General features: G+C 32.4%; 1 protein-coding gene across 3 annotated transcripts in view; it reads right to left on the bottom strand.

Annotated features, from left to right (window-relative positions):
- LOC145291414 (uncharacterized) overlaps positions 1–19,182 on the bottom strand; it is an 879,668-nt gene that overhangs the window by 325,254 nt on the left and 535,232 nt on the right. For all 3 annotated transcript variants that reach the window (XR_013869410.1, XM_080137226.1, XM_080137236.1), the window contains one exon: positions 8,762–8,891. Coding sequence is in view for 2 of the 3 variants with exons in the window: in XM_080137226.1 (XP_079993352.1) it covers positions 8,762–8,891 (130 nt within the window). In the remaining variant the exon portion in view is untranslated. The remainder of the gene's footprint in view (positions 1–8,761; positions 8,892–19,182) is intronic.

The following is a 19,182-nucleotide window of genomic DNA, read 5'->3' as shown; positions in this document are numbered from 1 at the left end:
TATGCAAAACCCACAGACAACATCTCTTGGAACTTTTCCAAAAGCTTTTTTCAGATACACAAAAACAAAATGCAGGTTCTTTTTCTTACCAATGAACTTCTTTTGCATCTGCTCAGTATAAATATAGCACCAGTAGTACTTTGTTCGGGCATAAACTGAAACTGCATCTCTACTATTCTTATTTGACTTCATTTTTGCTGTTCAATTATTGTCTCAATTATTTTTAGGGCCTGGTTCATCGACTTTAGGCTTCTGTAATTACTTATATCTGGTGCTTCCCCTTTACGCTTGTAACAATTCACAATTGTACTAAATTCCCAGTCTTTTCTTTTATGATGTGATTTGTTAATCTGTGATTATCTTAATGCCTGTTTCACCGGCAACCTTTCTTCAGCCTTACGGTTTTTTATCTTAAAACTGCCCATACTAGTTTTTTCTCAATTCTTATAGTTGAGCAAGATACTGCTTCAGCATCTTCCAGATTTTCACGGGTTCATAAAGACTGTATTAAAAAATTTCTTATAGTAACATTTTCTAAGCATCCCTCTTGTCCTGTTCTTTTGTTATTAATCCTCCTTCTCTCTAAAAATATCCATATTTGTTACACATCTTTCCAACGATATCCATATTTGTCTTTATCATTTGTTTACCTATCCTGAATGCTTCATTCGTTTGGTCATCATCGTCATAATATATCTAGAAATATGAATCTCTCAGCCTCATTCTTGGCTTCATATAGTGCTGTTCTTGTCTCCCTTTTAATCACCAGATATTATAATGCTGTTCTTGCCTGCCTTTTAATCACCAGATATTATAGTGCTGTTCTTGTCTCCCTTTTAATCACCAGATATTATAATGCTGTTCTTGTCTCCCTTTTAATCATCAGATATTATAGTGCTGTTCTTGCTTCCCTTTTAATCACCAGATATTATAGTGCTGTTCTTGTCTCCCTTTTAATCACCAGATATTATAGTGCTGTTCTTGTCTCCCTTTTAATCACCAGATATTATAATGCTGTTCTTGCCTGCCTTTTAATCACCAGATAGTATAGTGCTGTTCTTGCTTCCCTTTTAATCACCAGATATTATAGCGCTGTTCTTGTCTCCCTTTTAATCATCAGATATTATAGTGCTGTTCTTGCTTCCCTTTTAATCACCAGATATTATAGTGCTGTTCTTGTCTCCCTTTTAATCATCAGATATTATAGTGCTGTTCTTGTCTCCCTTTTAATCATCAGATATTATAGTGCTGTTCTTGCCTGCCTTTTAATCACTGACTTATCTTCCACTTTTTTAAATACATTTCTCAACTTCTTCATTTTATCACCATATCATCCTATGTCTTGGGGGCCCTTCCATCCAAAAATGTTTGGTTTGTTACTTCCAACAGAGTATCCGTCAACACCTTCCACTGTTATTCCTTACTTTTTTTAATTGATCTGGTAATCGAACGCTCCATCACTTGGTCTCTAAACTCACGTTTCACATGTTCTTCATATTTTTATTCAAGTTTGACACCTTTCCTCCAGAGATAAACTATTTCTTTACCTCATGAGTTTCCGTCAGCATGAAACTGCAAATAACATGATTGTGTTGTATCATGATTTCCTCACAAAGTATTACTTTTACATCATTTAAAAGTTTTCTATCTTTTTTGCCTAACTGCAAATAATCTACTTGAGATTTCGCTGTACCAGATTCATACGCAATGAGATGGCTTTCATTTTTCATTGCTGAAAACTAACTTGCTTCCCTTCTGCTTGAGTAACAAAGCTATGAAAAGATAATTAATTGAATGCTGTTGGACATAAATTGTTTTTCATTAAGGTATGCAAAAAATAAAAGAAATTGACATAATCGCTTTTTAAAGCAGCGTTAATAATTTCAAATACAGAAATTTATCTTTAAAATTCTGATGAAGAAATTGGTGTGGTAACTTGGTGTTACAAAACTGTATGAATCTTATTCCAAATAAATTGCATCTTTTTTATGTTTTCTTTTTAGATTAAAAGAAAATAAAAAAGTGATGAAAATTCTTATAAAATGTTTTCTATCACCTCAAGAATTACAGTTCGTTCCAGAAAGATATGTCCAATCTATCTTATTTAATGACATTTTAGTTTAAATTCTAAATGACCCAACTTCTTTTACTTTGTAGGACTAAAACATTCAGAAGTTTAACAATATTCAAATTTCCCATCGATCATAATTGAGTAACAAGTGAATGCGCTGTTCTATACTAAAGTAAAAATGTATGTGCGGGGTTCAATATGAGTTTTTCCCTTTTTTGGTTATGAGCTTCAAGTTAGATGGATGTGTTCCCTTTTTTGCATGGTTTTCCCACTTTTAATGCCGTCTTATAGGATTTTGCTTCTGATTACAGTTAGACAAGTTCCCTATTATTGTGCTGTTACGTTAATGGTAGATCCAGATACGTTGTGGTCGCGCCGGTGGTAGTGATGGTAGTAGTAGTAGTAGTAGTAGTAGTATATATTTCAACAATATTATTACTTGAGTCTTGACTGCTACTCTTGTATATGTTTTCCAGAAGAAACAAGAAATAATTTTAAAACTAGCTATAAATATTTTGCTTTTTTTTACTTCTTGTTTAGTCAAAAAGTGACAGAATATTGTAATGCATTATTTCAGGCACAATCTACATTTAAATGTTCTATGCAGAGGAGGATGACAATAAACATAAATAAATAAAAGATTAACCAAAAATAAAATTCATAAATACAAAAACTAAAAGCTATGAACAAGGCTTCCAAACCATCTGTTCACTCTTAAGTTAAAAATATATAGGCATAATTTTCTGATCATTCATTATATCTATTTTGTCATCCATAGATATTTTAAGATTCTCCAAGACATGTCTTACTCAATCACCAAATCTCAAGTGAAGTTCCTTGTTCTACATTGAATTAAAGAAAATTTAACAACGCAAAATGGTAAATGACAGAGGAACAAAATTTCCACTTTATGAAAACAAAATTTTATTGTAGTTTTTTAAATAAAAATAAACATATATTGATTTTGAATTATCCGACTGATTTCACAGATAGAAGATTGCATATATGGTTTTACGCAAAAATCGACTTTTAGAGCTTTCTTTAGACTAGATTTTGTTTTTGTGGATTTTTATCATGTAGACTTTATATTTGATTAATGCTACATGGATATATATAAATAGATAAAATAATTTAAAAAATGATTTTATTTCGTTCTAAAAAAATGCAATAGTAAATTATATATTATATGCATTTTTAAAACCCAGACTAGGGAAGTTGTACTGTATCATATGATTTCATTGTGGATCTCACAAAATCGTTAAAACTGAAATCTGAAAAAATTTGGAGCTATAGAGCTGGACATTATTTATTTCTGTAACATATTACATTTTGAGCTACTTTAAAGGAATCCAATTAGATTAAACAAAAATATATGAAACAGTTATATTATAGCATCATAACTGCTTTTGCAATTGAAAACCCTCTTTGTTCCTTATTTTTATTGTTTCATGCAGACCAAATAACACACATAAATCAATGGGATTACCTTTTTTAATACAAACGAATCACTACTTATCAAGGCTTAAATCCATTCCAGGGTTAATGAAAATGACAAATTGTCAGTTGAATGATGAAGAATATTGTGAGATGATTGAAAATAACGAATAGAATGAATAAAATTAAATAACTTCCGGTGATGGTTTACAACAAGTACAATAACATTCCGTGGTAGTATATCACACAGATAAGAAAATTTTCAAAATAAACTGTTCATGAAAATTTTGTTTGATGTTAATTACACAGAAAAAGAAATAAAAGTTCTTTATAGCTGTGAGAGAAAGGGTTCTTGAGGTAATTATTTTATAAGGAGGAAGCAGATATTGAAGTCTCGTCGAAAACCATCTATGAAAATAAAGATCGAATAGAAAAATGCTAACAACATCTCTTCTTTGTGAAAGAGGATTTATAAGGATAGAATAGATAATCCCCTACTATTTTGAAAATTCGACTTTGTACTCTGTCAAGGAATGAAAGAATGTTTTGAATGGCATCTCCCAGATGTGGTAGCAATCTTCCATCTTAGGACATATCTGATCTTAAAATGCATCCACTAGTGAAACTTCAAATTGGGATCTTTGAGGGAGAGTAAAGTCATCCATTAGCTACCATTGCTCCCAGATCCATTCCAATCTGGAGCAATAGAAGCTGTACAAGACCCCCTCTATAAATTAAATATCATTTGCAGACTATTTGTTAACAAAATATATACCTAAGAAAATTTATCTACAAGCAAACTGTACATAAAAACGTATGCACGATTTTGAGATAAAATGACCTAACCACATGCCATAATTTCCAATAGTTAACGACATTGTTTTTTATCATGTTTGAAATTATATTTTAGTTTAATTCATGGGTTAATTTACTTTTATACTGTACTAGATTTTCTAAGTAATATGAATTTTAAAAGTGTGTATTTATCCACTCCTTGGTGGATACAAGGGGCGTGCAATAAGTAATGCCCCTGACCCACTTCCAGTTGTCTGATCTAGCTGAAAATTTGCATGTGCAATGAGTTATATCTCTACAGATTATGTGGCAAATTACAGCTCTGAACTAATTATGGTTTCTGTTTTACAGGTGTTTGAACTGAGGCAGGTGTGAAATGGAGCCTGTTGAATGTCGAGCAGTGATCTGTTTTTTGTATTTGAAAGGACGCACACCACAGGAGACTTTTGATAAAATGAAAGAAACTTATGCTGATAATGCCCCATCATATAACCTTGTAAAACGCTGGCATCGTGAATTCAAACATGGCCGGAAGTCTGTGGAAACAGCTCCCAGACCTGGTCGCCCCCCACTTCTGCCACTGATGAGGCATCTGTCCGGCAAGTTGAGGTTGCCATTTTGGAAGATCAGCGCATTACTATTCGCCAAATAGCCCAAGATGTCAAGATTCGTACAGGGTCTGTGGAAACTATTATTCATGACCATTTGCATATGCATAAGGTGTCTGCCAGATGGATTCCCTGGTTGCTCACACCATTCCAGAAGCGAGAACGCGTCGAGTGCTCGAGGATAAATTTGGAGATGTGCCAAGAAGATAAGTCAAAGTTTTTCAAAAGACTGATTACACAGGATGAAACCTGGGCCCATCACTATGATCCAAAGACCAAAGCCCAGTCAATACAGTGGAAGCACTTGGACTCACCACCTCCAAAGGAGGCAAGATCCACAACTCACATGTCGCCAGATCAGAAGCACGGGCGTGTGGTTATGACATCCTCCTACTCTCCTGACCTTGCACCCTCTGACTTTCACCTCTTCCCAGCCATGAAGTTGTTTTTCAAAGGAAAGCGTTTCCCAGATGATGCAGCCTTGATTTCTGAAGTCACGTCGTGGTTGGAGGACCAACCTAGGGTGTTCTACAAAAACGGTCTCCAGAGCTGCATCAAACGATAGTAGAGATGCATAACTCTGGGTGGTTCCTATGTAGAGAAAGACTAATAACTGTGCCAAGTTTCGTTACTCTACTTCTTTGGGAAGTGGGTCAGGGGAATTACTTATTGCACGCCCCTTGTACATGTTGCCAGATGACAGTCTTTGAGAAAAATAATTAAAAATATTGCCATGTTTACAATTAAAAAAATATGATTTTTAAAAACATTGTGTGACTTTTCACTTACTTTATCTTTGATTTCTATAAATATTCAATTCATTGTTAAAATATAAATCATTATGTATTTATCAAAAGTATGTGTAGCTGAGAAACACAGACACACAGGATTTTGTTTGATAGTTTTATTACTGCTGAGATTATATTAGAATGTGGTAAAACTCATGTATTATTCCTTTACTTTATTATCAATGTTAAAAAAGATGGCATATAGAAATGTTATTGTTTTCTACAAATCTAAAAAAATAATCTAAAAATTGCAATATTCCAAAAAGACTTTTAGGATATTGAAGTGAATTATTTTTATCAAAAACCCAAAAGACCACCCCAATTATACCCCTTTTTGAAGTTTTTTTTTTAATAATTACTACAAAATATATTGTTTTCAATCCTTTATCAGGTTTTACTAACAAATGTATAGTTTTTCAGTTTTTACTAGTAAAAAATCTTTTTAAGACTTTACTAGCTATCGAGTTTTTCAATCTTTTTTAACAATCATGTAGTTTTTAGGCCTTTTCTAACAACGATGTATTTTTTTCAGCCTTTCCTAACATTATGCAGTTTTTAAGTCTTAACTAGTGAACATGTCTGAACTATTAAATATGTAGTTTGTAAGTCTTTTTTCAATCTTTACTACTAAATACATAGCTTTTCAGTTTTTACTAATAAAGATATAGTTTTTCAGTCTTTACTGCTAAATATGTAGTTTTTAAATCTTTACTAGTAAAGATATAGTTCTTCAATCTTTACAACAAATTATGTAGTCTTTCACTAATAAATATGCAATTTTCCTATATTTTCTAGCACTCGTCTTTACTATCAAATATGTAGTTTGTCAGTCTTTACCAACAAATATCTCATTTTTCAGTTATTACTAAATATGTAGGTTTTAATCTTAACTATTAAACATGTAGTTTTGCAGAATTTACTACCAATTACTAAGAACTATCTAACTTTTTAGATTTTACTACTAAATATGCAGTTTTTTATCTTTATGAGTACACATGTAGTTTTTCAGTCATTACTACTAATCATGTAGTTTTTAATTTTTGCCAGCAAATATGTACTTTTTATTCGTTACTAACAAAGGATTGCAAAAAGCAGGTTCACGAAATGAAGTAAATAATAACTAGAAAATTATTGAAGAATCTTCTTGAACAAATATTTTTTACAGACATAATTTAAAACATTTTTCAAATGCATACATATCCTCTGATTATGATCAACAGATAAATAAAATTTTACCTAAAACAAAAGAAATTTGTTATTTTCAAGTGAAGGTTAAAAAAGCTTAACTTCACTTAAACGAGCATCTTTTTCTAGAAATATTTATGTTACATTACTCTGTTTCTTTTCATGTATTTTTGTCATCATTTTTTAATTGTATCATCATGTCGCCACAACTGTTGTTGTATATATAACACAAGGAATTATTTTAGATATGAACAAAATCACTGGGTTTTTTTTTATTTGTACTGAACTTATCCTAGTTTGTGGGTTTATTCTCCATATACACATTTATACTCCATATACATCGATTTACGACCATAATCAGACTGTCAGCTAAAAAAAGCGATCGATCACTGTCACTCAACTCTTGCCATGACATCATCTACAAGATGTCATTTTCCTCTCAATCTCATTATACAACATATATTTTACTATAAAAACTTAGCATATCATACTTTGCGTTATTTAGAGTTTTCAGTCTACTATTCACAAATATGATAAGAAGTTTTCCAAGTTCATACAGATGCAGTTGAAGAATGTCAGAAGTTATAATAAACAAAGCTTTGTGAATACCACAATCGAGATAAGAATAGTAATTCAAATAATCCAAATAATCCAAACCAATTTTTATCTAAAAATTCCGAAGCAAGATAATATTTACATGGCAATTTTTCCAAATTCAGCACATTTTAGTATTCATAAATATTAGAAGAAAAAATAAAATTTTATTTTTACATTTCATATATAAGGAAAGGTTCGTTTTTAAAATTCAAGTGATCAGTATAGCTTTTTATCCCAAAACTACATATGCAAATCTGAATTGGCATTTGTTTAGGCCAATAGAGATACCTGTTTTCAGGAACTATGTTTTTTTTTTTTGTTCACTTTTATCTATTTTTACATTTTACTTTGGTCGAGATCTTCACTTCATATAGTCATCCATACAGGAAGTTGAAGAAATTTTCACTCTTACACTCAGATCTACTATCACTGCTAGTCATGTACACCGGGGGATATTTTAATGGGCCACAGACTTTTAGTAGGGTCATTATTATTTTTATTTCAATTTTATTATTGTGTGTTAGAAACTCTACAATTTTGTCTTTCCTTGAATAAATGATACTCTCTCTACCTTTTTTCTCAGATGCTTTTTGATTGGCTAATCTATTCTCATTTATTAAAATAAAGAATTAATAGAATTACAAAATTCAGTGTTGTGGATGCTAATTTACGAATATTCACGTTATATGTTTCAATTTACAATACAATTTAAGCTTTTCTTTGATCATAACGCCTTTGTCTTTCGAGCATTACCTTAATTTTGTTTTGTTTTTCTTCTTTTTCATATATTTATATAACTTTTAATATTTTAAGATGCCGCGAACGATTAAATTCATTATTTCAAATTATATTTCATACATTTAAATAAATGATGTTGCTAATGATGTCTTTATAATTATTATGATGATCATCACTATCGTCATTATCATCATCATTGTTAAAGACGTTTTGTTTTGTGAAGATATAAAAAATAATGTATATATAGAAGTCTATGAATATTTTTAATTAAATTTTTAATAAATCAGATTTTAATTTGTGATTTTTATTGTCTACTCTCAATCAGTATTTGACTGGCAAATGTAAAAAAGCATTTATTCACGATAGGAATAGTATTAAATTGTTATAAAGCATAATAATATTCATTTATTAGGTTTCTAGTTCAGATCCATAGTTTCAATTATTTGTTAAAGAAAATTTTCAGTTCACATCTCGAACCAAATATATTATTCAATTGCAAAAATATAATATGACATCTAAAACAATAAAAAACATCTGTTACTCACAAGCTCCAAATGTCAATCTCTGGTCCGTATTTCTCAGAAGGATTGAAGAGTTCGGGGGCGGCATATTCTGGGGATCCGCAATGAGTTTTCATTAGGTTGTCTTTAGAAAACGTATTGCTAAGACCGAAATCTGTCAAGAGAAAAAGAAAAATCAACATCAAATGTTAAAAATTAACAAGTAAAATATAATAATGTATTCAACTGTATTTATTATGTTTTGATAAGCCCATTTATTCCTGAAATAGGTAGATTAGCTTACACTATATTTGTTTTGTTCATCAAATTTCAATCATGAATGTGCAAGAGGTTTTGTTCTACCACCATGCAATGATATGTTCTAAATGTTTCCCTCCACATTGATCAATACTGAGCATTACCTAATGGTTGGTAAAAGGTTTGTAGACAAAGAGGTTTATGAAAAATAAACAATGGTTCAATAGAATGGGGCATGTCAATTGATTCGTTGAAATGGATACGGGGACAATTTGATGATCGTCTCATAAGTAAGCATGATTTTAAATGGGTTTCATACATACTGGACCTGTGGAAAATAAGGGTCTTCTGAAGAGGGCTATTACAACTAATACTAGAGCAGTGCAAAGACAAAAGTATGAATGAGACATTTTTGAGGGATCATTCTGTATGATTTTATACTAGTGGGACATGTGGAAATTCCACAGGGGACTCATTCATAAGTAATATATTGATGTTGACATTCTGTAGATGTTCAGCATAAATGGAGATGCTGGAATATTATTGTAGCTCTTTTGTTAAAACTGCAAAGTATTTATCTAAGCTAGCAGAGACGCCCGGTGTAGCTGGTGTAGCCTGGTCGTATAGTATGCTTAAATATGATATTTTAATTCTTGCAGATTTCATATATATTATTATAAAGTTAATGTTCTAGCAATTTATATATATATTTTATGTGTGTGTGTATATATATATATACATATATATATATATATATATATATAGTAAGTTATAAAAATATATATGGCAATTAAGCTACACAGAATATTCCACGTTTCATTTCCGTGAGAAATCGTCAGACTTATGCAAAGAGTTGTGGTTACCTCGCGTTTTTATATACGCACAGTCTATTGAATTTTTAGTTAGCAAATCAGCTTCCTAGCTTCCACCACGCTCATCCTAATCAGCCAATGGGCGGGCACTTTCAGGCCAAAAGTACAATTGACTTTAGATTCACTCCTTCTTTTGTGCGTGTTTTTTATGGGAAAAGTAGCTATCTAAGTAAGTTGACCTATTTTCAACCTAGATGTAGTAAAGATATTAAAAAAAAAACAGACACCGATGTTAGATATGTGATTTTTTTTCTATAATTTGGATATCATTATTATAATTATTTATGTATATGCATTTTTATTTTTATTTTATTTTTATTTTATTTATTTATTTTCTATTGTTATTGTCAATTCTGAAATTATTTTGTATTGCTATGAGTAAAGTTTATTCTGTGCATACAGTTGTTCGCTATTTCTCTCCTACAGTTTAATAGATGTTGGGGTTTGTTAAAGTATACGATAGCAAATTTTTCATTCAAGCATAATCTACATGGATCGTTTAAGTCCCTACATGTGGTTGCTTGTCTTACTATTTTCCATTCGACTATCGGCGAACATCCGCTTTCTTGGAGGTCAGAGAATTTGTTTGCTATTACTGTTTTCATTCGATGTTTTTTTTGTTTTTGAAGATACTTTCGTGGTCATAATATCGGGTTTTGAAATCTAAGGAAGTCATACCTACGTAATATTTCTTGTTATTCGGGTTTTCTTTCACAAATATTGTGACCTGGTAAATTATGCTTTTGGTTAGACATTTATTTTGAAGTGAGCAGAGTGTGCGTGCTTTACAGTTTTATTTACTTGTTCATTATTAGTATTTTTATTTCTATTATGGTTGTTATTGTTTGGGTTTGGATTATTATTATTATTATTATTATTATTATTATTATTATTATTATTATTATTTCTACTAGTTACATTTTTGTCCTTTGTGTTAATTTTATTTTTGTCATGTTGTTCACTTTTTATTGTTTATTTTGTTATTCTTGTTTTCATTACTTTCATCAAATATTTTGTTATTATGTGGTTTATCATCTCTAAATTTTCGCAGCAGCTGTATGATAACTTTTGGTTATTTTTATTGAAAATTTTGCATAAGGAATTGGTTATGGGGAAGTACTTTTCAATAAGGTCTAGAAATTTCTTGCTAAGTTTTGTTTTTAACATTTGATTGTATGGCACCGTATACCAGATTATATTTCTTTTTCTTCTACTTTTAATTTTATTATAGTTTTCAGTGTTTTGTTGCTTATATTTAATATCAATATTTTTGTATTCACTATTTTTTAAGGTTGTGTCATAGATGTTGATTGATCTGTTAAATACATTTTCATCACTTGAGTTATTGCTGAGTCTACTTATGATTGAGTTAGGAATCTATTTTATAATTGATGAGGGGGGGAGTGATTGGATTACGTATATTGAATTAGCATTATCCTTTAAGTAGGGTTCATATGTGTTTTTATCTAAATTTAATGTGACGTCCAGGAAGTTTGTTATTTTTATATTAGCTAGTATGTCTACTTTTAGGCCTACTTTTTTCATTCCCTTGTGTATGATTTTCTTAAAGATATTTCCCCTTGATTTTGTTAGAGGCTTTTATTATAGCTAATCCATCATCTCTATATAGGCCTATATCTGTAGTATCAAATATGCTTGTGAGAATACATAGAATGAACAATCCCACAAGATCTGATGCGTCTGCTGAGTCTAAAGCCCTATCGCCAAATCAAAAGAATTTATCATTTTAGTTTTTATCCATTGAGTATTGTTATTTACTAGAACTGATTTTCTACATTTTTTAATAATGTGGATTTCTTCCGAGGATATATCGGTATATGGGCAATGTTGAAAAGTTCTTCGGATATCAAGGGATAGAAATCTATGTTGAACTGTATAAACGTACATTTATTTTTGTTTTCTATATTTTTATACCAAGTGATTGGTTCGGCAGTATTTGCCCACTGGTTAAATTCTAGGTCTTGTTTGATTTGTTTGTTTACTCTAGAAAGTATTGTTTTACTAATTCTACCTATTTCTGGTTTAGTTGAGTTTATCAAGCGAGTGCCAGGGTTATTATTGAAGTTATATTTGTGGTCTTTGAGTAAAATTTATGCTTCTCTAGGTTTCAATTTGCCAACTTTATCGCTAATTTTTAGTTTGTCAGTAATTTCTTTACTATGTAGTCGCATTCATTTGTATCCAGATTTTTGTAGTTTTTTGTTATGTTTTCTGTGATTAGTTTGTTATATTCTTGTTTATCTATTTTATAACAAAATTCTAATTTTATCTGCTTTTATTAAGAGCTTCCTAGTTTTCACAGCGCCCATCCTAATCAGCCAATGGACGGGCACTTTCAGGACAAAGGTACAATTGACCTTAGGTTCACCCCTTCCTTTGGTGTGTTTTTCATTTTTTTCATTTTTTTTGTCACACTCCCCATCACAACAGGTACAACTTCCACCTTCTTCAACGTCCATAATCTTTTTATCTCCGTTTTCAAGTCTTGGTACTTTTTTACTTTCTCCTTTTTTTCCCCTCCACATTCACATCAGTTGACACGGTTATATCAATTTTGTCTTTTTTTTTCAACAGGACTAAATCTGGTCTCCTTGTGTCAATCACATTATCACATTGGATATTCATATCCCACAATAATTTTCCATTATCACTCTCCACCACCCCTTCTAGAACATGCCTGTACCATTTTCCACTGCATTCCAATTCTCTTTTCTTGCATATATCCCAATGACCCTTTCTCACAATATTGTAATGTTGCCTTACTACTTTTGAGTTAACTTCTCACAACTATTGACAAGATGCTGTACATTCTCATCTTTCTGCTCAGAGTCGGGAACTAAGCTATTTTATCAATATGATACATCACATAATTTGTCTTGAGCGCTTGCTACTATGTGGCGCATACTTCAACGTTCCAGTCACATTTTGACAACCATTGCCAGGTTTTTTCCTTGTCCACTGCTTCTAGTAGATCTTTACTGAATTGGCCATGCATTTTCTTCTCAATCCACGTCTTTTGCTTTTTGTTCATTTATTGCCTTAAATTCCTAGCTCTTTACTAGTTCACTCTCTTGCAATCTTTAAAATTTTGACACACCTTTAATAAGCTTTTCTTTACAGTTGGAGATGTAAACTTTCAGGGTATTTTCTTCTTTTACACACCGTTCTAAACCTATTAGTCTTCGTCCTTTCTCTTTTCTTTTCACATATAACCTATCGACATCGCTCTCCTTCTCTTCCTCTCCATATCTTTCAGCATATTTTCTTTCTATTGAATAATACCTGCATCATATCAAAATATAGCTACTGCCCATGTGTTTACTGCAGGTGTTTTATTTTTCTCATTCAATCTTGACCTAAAATATAACCCGTACTCTTCTGTTATATTCTTTTCGTATTATTTCCATTCATTTCAGCTTCTTTTATTTTATCTAATTCCACAATTTCTAAGTAGGTGTATCCTTCTTCTCCAACCTCTTTTATAATTTTCCTATTTAAAAGCTTTATTCCTTCAGTTTCAACAAATGTTCTCCTTTTCAATTTCAGGGCACCACACTTCTTCATGCCAAATTCCATACATTACTGAAAATTTGAACAGTCCGCATAAGCATACTTAGTCGGTCTTCGTTCTTTGCATACAAATTTAAGTCATCCATAAATAACAAATGGTTTACCCGGTACTCCTTCTTTTTGCACTGATAAAACACATTTACCTTTTGTAATATAAACAACAAGGATACCATACTCAGAACAAACAACAATGGCGACAAGCTGCCCCCTGAAAAATCCCTTTCTTCATATGAACTTCCCAAAAATCTTCTCCATTTGATGCTAATGGCACTTTCCATTGTTTTATGCTTCTTTCCAAGAAATTTTGCAAATTTGCCGCTATTCCAAATATTTCCATCCATTCCTTAGACCAGCTATGTGGAACCAGACCATATGCTTTGCTGTAATCTATCTATAACATGCATAGATTTGTGGATCTTCTCTTATAATTTTTTTTTTTTTTTTTTTTTAATTACATTTTCACCCCAAACAAGGCACATTGCCACTTTGGTGTAGGGGGCTACTATCAGGGGAAACATCTACTGGGGTACTATGTAGGGATTAGGGCAGCGAGATGTTGGTTCACGTTACACTTGAACTTATGCATGTAAGTACAGTTGGGGAAGCAGTGACCTGGAATGGAATTCCAAAGTCTAGCTGTTCTGGGGAAGAAACTACTGGAGTAGAAAGATCTTTTACATCTAGGGATCTCTACAGTGTGGGGGTGGGATTTTGCAGCTTGTCGGGTCTGTCGAGGGTGTTCACGTCGTGGGGGCACAAGTGCTTGCAGTTCTTCAGAGCATTCACCATTATAATACTTGTAGAACAGGCAGAGGGATGCAACATTTTGACGATGGGACAGAGGCTGAAGTTTAGATGCCAGTTTAGGGCCTATCAGATTTGCGACTCTCTTTTGAACCCTGTCAAGGAGCGAGAGACTAGTAGCCGATGCACCGGCCCAAATATGACAGCAATACTCCATACATGGGCGAATAGTGGCCTTATAGAGATACAGGATACTTTCGGGTGTTAGAAGTTTTCTAGCACGGTAGAGAGAGCCCACCTTCCTTGCAGTGGCCCTGGCAATGCCCTCGATGTAATTGTTCCAACTCATGTTTCCTGTGAACGTTAGGCCAAGGAGCTTGAGAGACGTACTCTCAGATAAAGAGTCGTTGGCCATTGCTATAGGTGGTAGAGAAGGTTTCTTGTAATTATTGAATGAAACCAGTTTTGTCTTGGTGGCATTGAACGTTACCATCCATTTTTGTCCCCATTCCACTACTGATTGGAGGTCATCCTCTAGTGTTTCTGCCATTACTTTAGATATATGTTCATTTGTTTTCCTGTCGTGCCTGCTATAGAGTGTGGTGTCATCAGCATATATACCCATCTCAGAGGCAATTTTGTCGGGGAGGTCATTTATGAATATCCTGAAGTATTGTCCTAGCAATAAGAAATTTATCCTTGGTCCCTCTACTACCTCATCTACATAGCTTTTGACTTCCAGTAAGATCTCTTGCTGTTCTAGATATTTGTAAATCCTATGTGCTAAAATGCTTGTCAGCAGTTTCCACATCAGTAGAAGACAGGTGATGAGCTGATAGTTATCAACCGCAGTACCCTTTGATATATCCTTCTGGCAGAACACTGTTCTTCCACGCATGCTCCATTCAGGAATTACATCTCCTGTCAACATTCGATCAATTTGAGATGCAATCCTTCTATGCAAGGTGGTAAAGATTTTTAACCAATACCATTGTACACCATCTGGTCCAGGAGCTTTCAAATTCGGAATTCTCTTACATTGTTTACTCATTTTCTCCTTGTTCACTTTCACTACGTCTTGAGGTTGCTTTAACTTACTTTGCATTTCATTCTTTACATCTTCCAGCCACAAAGTACTTCCATTATGGTCTGGTCCAGACTAAATAACCTGAAGTCTTCAGTTCTCTCTTCATATCTGTTCACTTTCACACGTTTTGCTAGCATTCTTTGTTTGATTTCCTCTAGAGCAGTTTTAATTCCCTTTCACTCTGTACATATTATTCAGTTGTTTGAATGTCTCTGTCTCTCTCGCATCCAATTATTCAATCAAACCTCTTTCAAGCAAGTTGTGCTGTCACTCACTCACTCACTCACACACACACACACACACACACACACACACACACACACGCTCGTGCGCAAATAAACGAACATTTATTCATTTCAATTTCCTCGCGCATTTGCACAAAATAAGTTCTTCCAACAATGACATAATTTCAAATACGCCCACACGCTTTTCTCACAACAACAAAAGTAAAATGGACATATTTCTGGCGGACGTAGTTCAAGACAGTACCATGTGACACAAGCAACCAATGAGAAAATTTAGAAGATTGTCTTTTTAACGCTTTTCCAAAAACAAAATGCCAGCAGCAGCAATCTTGTGCTGAAGCCGGTTCAAAAAGTATTTAAATGCAACAAAACATTCTTTCTTCCCTTTTTTCTCTTCTTTCTTCTTCCCTTCTCGCTCCGACGTGACACGAGACCATTCCTCTCGTTTTCATCTTATCGTCGTTTTCAAATCTGTCAAAACCCTAAATCACACTTATGCACACATTCCGTACATTTTCTATAAGAATTAATAACAACGGACTACTTTCCTCATGGGACTTTTGAATAAGGCGGACTTTGCCAGTTAAAACACAAACTTTGAAATAAGGACATTATTTTCACACAAGACTTTCACCTTCTAATCTTATTAATTTAACGAAGGACTTTCATCTAACATAACCTTTTAATCTTAATAATTCCACAAACGATTTTTTACCTACTTGAACATTCTAACCCTAATGATTTCTCAAGAACTCTTACCGATCAGACCTTTGCTTGTTCGTTTTGTTATTTTTGTTGAAAAATAAATGCGGTGCATTTTAAACGAGAAGGAAGTGTCATTTTGTTTTATTCTTTTTTTATTATTATTATTTTGTTTGGGTCAGAGAAATTTAATTTCACTTAAACTTCTTTTCCCCTACAAAGTTCACATCCTTTCTTAATTTTTTAAATATCTTTTATTCTTCTTTTCCTCTTTGGTTTATTTCTATTCTAGCATTCACCTCCTTTTAATCCAAATTTTTCTGCAACCCAAACACTTGATGCTACAATAAAATTATTTATTTCTGCGATGGTCTTGCATTTCACATACTTCATTGCTTCATTTACTTTTTCTACTTGCACTCTCAGAGTTTTTCTGTCTAATTTCTTAAACGACCCTATAACTTCGTTTTCCTTCCACCATAATCTCTTTCATGCTTTCAACGACCCCTCTCACTTCTTTTCTTCATCAATCTGCACATCTTTTTCGTTTGCCATGTCATGATGACACCTATTACTTCTGCGTTCACCTGTCTTTTTATGGCCTCCAATTCGAGCTCTGATAATCATCAATTCTTTCATATTACTCTTGCCTGATCCCACACACATTGTTCTGTTAATTCAACCGTTCCTCATTTTCTCCATTTTCTAAACATACGTTTTCTGTGCTCCCTGATATAATAATAATAATAATAATAATAATAATAATAATTATTATTATTATTATTATTATTATTATTATTATTATTATTATTATTATTATTATTATTATTATCTCACTATGAGTTTTCGCACAAGTCATTATCAATGATGTCCATTTACAATAACAAGTAGTGTTCCCTGGAGTCAGTGATAACAAGTCTCTCCAGATGTCTAGTACCCAGCACTTCTTTCCATAACTACTGCAAACCATTGGGCATTAGCACAACAACCGTGTACAATTGATTTCTCATTGGAAACGACCATTGTGCTTCTCTGGCATTAACTCCCCTCAAGTTTTCAACATTCTCCATACTCTTTCCATGGAGATTTTGCTTGTGTTCCTCTTTCTCATTCTTTTTATCCTCCTTTACTCTTCATTACTAATTTATTGCCCGTCAAGACTAGTGTCACAGAATGTGTGTATATTTTTATCAAAGGAGGAGGAAAATGACAATTTTTATGGGGGGTTCTGGTAGTTTTAGTTCCTTTTGATTCGTGGGATGTTCTTTCTATTCTTTTTTTTCTTATATGTTTATTTCAGTTTCCTTCTGGTTAATTAGTGTTAGTTAATTATGTGTTTTGGTTAATGTATGTAAGGATTTTCTTAAGGATTTCAGATGTATTCATTGTTGCTGTGCATTGTATTATCTCAATCCTCTTTTTTTTCAATTTCTCATGGTATTTTCCTTAGATTTCTTGGGCTAGTTCTTAGTGCTCTTACAGTAATTGCTATTATAGTGATTTTCTTCATTTTTCATATTCTTTTCATTTCTAGTGAAAGTTCTTTTTATTTGTTTCATTTTTCCATTTCCTAGATCTTAATTTTATGCATAGCAAAACATGTATCCACAGGTTTTTTCTTTGTGCTTGCTATTATCATGTTTAGTATCCTTGTTTGGATATGTTTAACTGTTTATACATCTATGTAGCATAAGATTTTCCACTTTTCATTTTCCAGTACTATTAGTGCGTGTCTGTACCATTTTTTTTTTCGTGTATTCAAAATGTGAACAGTTTCATAGTTCCAATACAGTCGTGTTTTTTTTGTGCATTTTTTAGAGGAGGAAAACTAATTTGCTGCATTCACTCATCATTATTTATATCTCTTTGTTCACAGACTCTATATTTATATTTTCTTTGAGTTTTGTCAATTTTACTTTCGATATAATTTGTTCTGATCGTTTTTATCTATGTGGCTGTCAGTAACAATCCAGTTTCTCCATTCAAGTGTCCTTTTCGGGCAATGCCTATGTGTTTTCATGCATCTTTTATTTGGTCAATCATAAATCGCTCATGCAGTTACGGCTTTACTCATTTCTCTTTTCTCATGTTTTTGTTTCTAGTTTTTCTGCACCCTGTATTCAGTGTCGCTTGCTATGATGATTAGCCTTTCTGTATTTTGGCCTATGTATGCTTCCAGTTCTTTTTTTGTATTATTCACAGAATCCTATACTCATCAGTCCTCTTCAATCTTTTCTCTTTTTTACATAGTCATTCAGTTTTATCATTTGGATGTAATGTATGGTATATGATTATTAGTTTCCTAATTTTCTGTTTCAGGTTATTATTATTATTATTATTATTATTATTATTATTATTATTATTATTATTATTATTATTATTATTATTATTATCTATATATTAATACGATAGCGTGTGTGTTCCTTTGTGTGTCATGCTTTCTGACAAATTTCATTGGTTGAGATTTAAGAACACACACACTATCATATTAATATATAGGTTATACTAAATGTGAGTTAATGGATTTGGTGAGTGTTTAATGAGATTCCAGGCATAATCTCCTCCTTCTTTTTGAGTAAGGGGGGATGAAAATCTGACGTGTTTACTTCCGGTGATGACGTCATTACCTTCTGTTTAGAAAGATGCATATAATATATTTATGATATATTACATTGACATAAGATGTCATATTCAAAAAATCACAGTGATGTACTGCTGATTCCAAAAAATCCGGTAAATCGATTAGTGCACACTAGGGGCTTATTTGCATCATTCCAAAAATTATGAAAATATATCAAGTAATCCTGTTCATATTTTCGTCCTTAACTTCCTCATGGCAGTAATTTCAAAACTCTTCTTAATGAGGGGGGGGAGAGAATAAAGTCACTGGAATGCTGAGACTGATGCTACACTCAGAAATTCATGTTGAAGTAATGGTTGCCTAACCCCTAACCGTGTTAATGTTTT

The sequence above is a fragment of the Euprymna scolopes genome, chromosome 2 (assembly GCF_053919585.1).
Source record: "Euprymna scolopes isolate OS-2025 chromosome 2, ASM5391958v1, whole genome shotgun sequence".
Lineage (NCBI taxonomy): Eukaryota > Metazoa > Mollusca > Cephalopoda > Sepiida > Sepiolidae > Euprymna > Euprymna scolopes.
The sequence above is the reverse complement of the archived record's forward strand: the minus strand, read 5'-3'. Positions and strand labels throughout refer to the sequence as shown.